Below are 5,059 nucleotides of genomic sequence, written 5' to 3'. Positions count from 1 at the left end.
GCTACCGGAACAAAGCTGTAACGCTACCGGAACAAAGCTGTAACGCTACCGGAACAAAGCTGTAACGCTACCGGAACAAAGCTGTAACGCTACCGGAATAAAGCTGTAACGCTACCAGAACATAGCTGTAACGCTACCAGAAAATAGCCGTAACGTTACGAAAAACAGGTCGAATGTTAGGAGAATGAGGCCGTAACATTAGGAAAATGAAGTTGTGAAATTACAAGAATGAAGTTGTAACATTACGAGAATTAAGATGCATTTTATGACCTCTACAAAAGGCTCTGTCTTCCCTAAAATGAGGAATGTGGAGAATCATGTGACGTTATACTTTGGCATCAGTTTGACAAATCGGGAAATCTTATAGCAGCAGCATCAAACTGGGCAGGATGTCAAAGTGGACTCAGGTTGCTGATTGGTGGAGCTGGTCGGCCGTCATTTGCTGGTCATAGCTCGAAGCTTTCTTTATGAAATGGGTTTTCAACTTTATTCTAGTAATGTTACGACTTTATCCAAAAAAAATAAAATAATGTATCCGCCGTACACTTCCCACCTTCCCGTTTGTTACTTCTTTGTTACTTGGAGAAATGATGGTGTCATATAAATAAGAGCAATGATTTGCTGAGAGTGAAGCAACGTAATATATGTTTTTAAATGTTTTTTTTTTATTCAACAGTGTCCAAGCTCTCAACCTCCACCGACCAGAGAAGAAGAAGAGAAAGAAACTGATGAAGGACTCGTTGTACCTGGCGGCCATGCTCCGCCGTTTCACCCGGGAAAAAGAAGAGATGAAGAAAAGAAACCCCAACATGGATCCCCTCCGCTTGGCAGCTGGTACTGCCAGTAAACCTCCCTCTGTAAACACCAAATCCCTCCCCTTAGCCTCGAACTCCACCCACCTTCAGGGCGGTACATCTACCGGCGACCTCTCACTCACAGACCTCACCTCAGACCCCACCATCATGTCACTGCTGGGCTCCGCAAACGAGAAGGAGCTGCAGGACCTCCTGGGAGATCTGGACTTTAACTTGTTGGACACGGACCAGCAGCATGCAGTGGTGACGGCCAGAGAGAACGGCATTCTGGGTATTGGCCTTCCATCCCAAAAAGCAGCAGTGTGTGGGGGTAGTGGCCAGGGGCGAATGCCGGGGTCCTCCGGCGGACTGTTTTCGCCGCCGCCGCTGCCTGATGGACTGCCTGCTCCTCTAATTAAACGCATCGAGGACCTGCGGGCGGTGAGTCAGCTGCCATTTTCTAGTGGGTGGCTGCAATTACCAGTGAGGCTTCCTCTCTGAAGTTAAACAGAAATGCCACCAGGGAGGCTCACAATGTTTATTGTTGCTGATTTCTTCCACAGGGAATAATCTGAAGGAACATTAAACTAGGTCTTCAAGCTGAAGTCCTCTGGGCTGTTCTGTAACTAAGCAAGGACTCTTCCTGCTTGGTGAAGCTCTTACATCTCACAGCCTCAGACGTTTTTGTTTTTTTACTTTTAGATAAAGATCTGCAGGGGTCAATGAGAACAGTAAGAAATCAGAAAGACTGGACGAAAAAAACCCCAGAAACATTTCAGTTATTAGTTTTTATTAGTTTTATTTTTTATTAATCTGATTTTTTTATTTTTTTGGCGGGGGTTCTATTACCTTCTGTGATTGGTTTCATACAACAGAGTAATAGGGCCAGGCTAGAGATTTTTTTTTTCTATTTTGAGAATAACGTCGTAACATTATGAGAATAAAGTGATAAAATTATGAGAATAAATATACGACTATATAATATTATGACTTTATTCTCATAACAATACAAATTAATTCTCGTAACTTACGACTAATAACTGTAAAGTGCCTTTAGATGACCTGTGTTGTGAATTGGTGCTATATAAATAAACTGAACTGAATTGAATAATGCTACGACTTTATCCTCGTAACATTACGAATTTATCCTCGTAACATTACAACTTTATTCTCGTAACGTTACGTCTTTATTCTCGTAACGTTACGATTTTTTTCTGGTAACTGTAAAGTGCCTTGAGATTACTTGTGTTGTGAATTGGCGCTATATAAATAAACTGAATTGAATTGAATAATGCTACGACTTTATTCTCGTAACATTACGAATTTATCCTCATAACATTGCGTCTTTATTCCCGTAACGTTGCGACTTTATTATCGTAACAATGCAACTTTATTCTCGCAACAATAATACTTTATTCTCATAACATTACGTCTTCGTTCTCATTACATTCTGTCTTTATTCTCATAACATTACGACTTAATTCTCGTAACATTACAACTTAATTCTCGTAACATTACGACTTAACTCTCGTAACATTACGACTTTATTCGTGTAACATTACGACTTAATTCGCGTAACATTACGACTTAATTCGCGTATCATTACGACTTAATTCTTGTAACATTACGACTTAATTCTCGTAACTTTACGAATTAATTCTCGTAACATTACGACTTAACTCTCGTAACATTACGACTTTATTCGCGTAACATTACGACTTAATTCTCGTAACATTACGACTTAATTCTGGTATCATTACGACTTAATTCTGGTATCATTACGACTTAATTCTCGTATCATTACGACTTAATTCTCGTATCATTACGACTTAATTCTCGTAACATTACGACCTAATTCTCGTAACATTACGACTTTATTCTCGTAGCTTTACGACTTTATTCTCGTAACTTTACGACTTAATTCTTGTAACATTACGACTTTTCTCGTAACATTACGACTTAATTCTGGTATCATTACAACTTAATTCTTGTATCATTACAACTTAATTCTCGTAACAATCCGACTTAATTCTTGTAACATTACGATTTTATTCTCGTAGCATTACGACTTTTTTCTCTAAATACGTTCGCTGATATCTCTAGTACGCTAATACTCCGTCGTAGTTTCAGGAGGTCAGGTCTGTTATGAGAATTAGTCCTGTGAGCTGTTTTTCCAGATAAACACGGCTTTATGCTGACGAGTTTTTCTTCCTCAGGCATCGCGGCAGTTTGATCAGGAGGGCAGGAAGAAATTCTTCACCCTGGACATGAATAACATTCTCCTGGAGTGAGTAGGACAGCTTTTAAATCACCCTCAAGTCCGATTGCAGCTCCTTCTCCTTTTATCAGTCTCTCTCAGCAGATTTCCCCAGTCACCTCTGCTGCTGTCTTGAAGTGTTTTGTTGCCTCTTTCTCCTATTGTCTGTTATAATGACACATTAGTTCTCCCATTCATCCCGCTTTGCCACCTCCAGCTGCTCTTCACCCATCCACCTCTCCCACCCTGCTGTTTTCTGCTGCTCGCTCTTTTCTTTTTCTTTTTGTCTTTCTCTAACCAGCTGGAATCTCTGTCAGTATTGAGCTGCAGGTCCAGGAGCAGCCTCCAGAGAAACGCTCAGACATCTATTCGCACATGGAAGCATTTGTGCCGTGCAACAAAGAGGCCCTCCTGAAGCGTCTGAAAAAGCTCAGCCTAAACATCCAGGTGAGCAAAAGGCAGATGACAGGAGGCTGAGGCAATTCCCCGGACATTTACCGACCCAGACAGGAATTAGAAATCCTTTTAATGCTGCAGCCTTTGACTGCTTCCTTCCTGCCATCTAAAAACTGAAGAAAGGTCTGCAGCATCCTACATGAGAAATTCATTTTACTATAATCTACTACGTCTAATGTAAAACGATAAAAAAACAGAAACTAACTGAAGGTTATTAAATGCAAGCGATGATTATTATTTATGGTCATTAATTGGAGTTTTCCTCCATTGTCCTAAACTGGCTCTAAATACATAATAATTATTATATATTTTATTTGCAATTTCTTGAACAGAAGCCAAGGAGCAATTTTAGCTGTTTTTTTTTTATCAATAGTGAAATATATTTTTATATTAGGGCTGCAACTAATGATTATTTATGAATCGATTAATAATCAGAAGTAAAATGTTCTTTAATGACGACTTTAAACCAGATGAAACTAAAATTTTTCCACTTGAGAAACACTATTTTTATGTTAAATGCAAAATGTTTACGTTTTATTTTTACAATTTTGATATAACTTCTTCAGGTGGATCACTCTGTGAGCTAAAGACACGTTTCACAGTCTCTATACTCCAGTTAACGATTCATTGAATAATAAATAAATGACGATTATTTCAATATACCATAATTTATATAAATATTGACATCATCACTGTCCCAGTTTTCATAATTTTTAACTTTTTGAACCCTGAATGTTATAAACTGGATTGGTGTTCTCTCCTTTTTAAGGCTAAAACCAAAGAACTGGATTAATTGTGGATAATCGTGCTTTTTTGTGTAGGGCTGGGAATTGATAAGATTTTCACTATTCTGATTCTCTTATCGATTCTGTGAAACGATTAGTTTACTTATGGATTATTTTATCGATTCGGTGACATTCGTCTACCTTCGCCTGCGACATTCTATTCCTGCCTGCCTCTGCAAAAACAGAAGGCAGTGAACGGGAGCTTCCAGCCTCTGATCCAGCCAGGCTTCCCGTCTCGTCACAGTCATCTAAATCTAATGGAGAAGGCATCCGTGATTTAAATAAACGAGCGTCACCTTTCTCTCACTCCCTGAAATGAGGAGCATGTTTAATAACCCAATAGAAAAGTAGGAAATGGGTTTATTTCCAGAAATGACTTCTGATTTACTAGGAACCACATTAAGCATGTTACGATCAGCATGTCTTCCATGCTGATCGTAACTTTAGCTTCTGTCCGGAAGCATCAAAAACACGGCATTCGTTAAAATGTATGAACATGTTGTGTGCGCAGGTGTTTCTACATGTTTGATGGATTTCCTCCCGCGGATGTTATTGCCACTTTGCAATGATTTGATGAATTGTTGCCATCGTTCTCTTCTTTCAAATGAAGCCAAACTTTCAATCGGTGTACCCGATGGGACGCCATTTTTTTTGTTTTGGTTTTCTAGACGTACGCCTGGTCACGTCAGACTTGCTTACTGAATGCCGTGTGCGTAGCTTGCGTAAAAAGTCGTGCTGCCAAACGGTGCCATTTAGTGGAACACATG

General features: G+C 39.5%; 1 protein-coding gene across 1 annotated transcript in view; it reads left to right on the top strand.

The window, feature by feature from the left end:
• Nucleotides 1-5,059, top strand: part of LOC107101316 (ubinuclein-2-like) — a gene marked incomplete at its 3' end in the record, with an annotated part of 32,163 nt that overhangs the window by 15,213 nt on the left and 11,891 nt on the right. The window contains exons 6-8 of the mRNA XM_015400184.1: nucleotides 677-1,235; nucleotides 3,011-3,081; nucleotides 3,369-3,498. Coding sequence (XP_015255670.1) covers nucleotides 677-1,235; nucleotides 3,011-3,081; nucleotides 3,369-3,498 — 760 coding nt within the window. The remainder of the gene's footprint in view (nucleotides 1-676; nucleotides 1,236-3,010; nucleotides 3,082-3,368; nucleotides 3,499-5,059) is intronic.

Source organism: Cyprinodon variegatus, unplaced genomic scaffold (genome assembly GCF_000732505.1).
Source record: "Cyprinodon variegatus isolate N-32 unplaced genomic scaffold, C_variegatus-1.0 Scaffold1080, whole genome shotgun sequence".
Classification (NCBI taxonomy): Eukaryota; Metazoa; Chordata; class Actinopteri; order Cyprinodontiformes; family Cyprinodontidae; genus Cyprinodon; species Cyprinodon variegatus.
The sequence above is the reverse complement of the archived record's forward strand: the minus strand, read 5'-3'. Positions and strand labels throughout refer to the sequence as shown.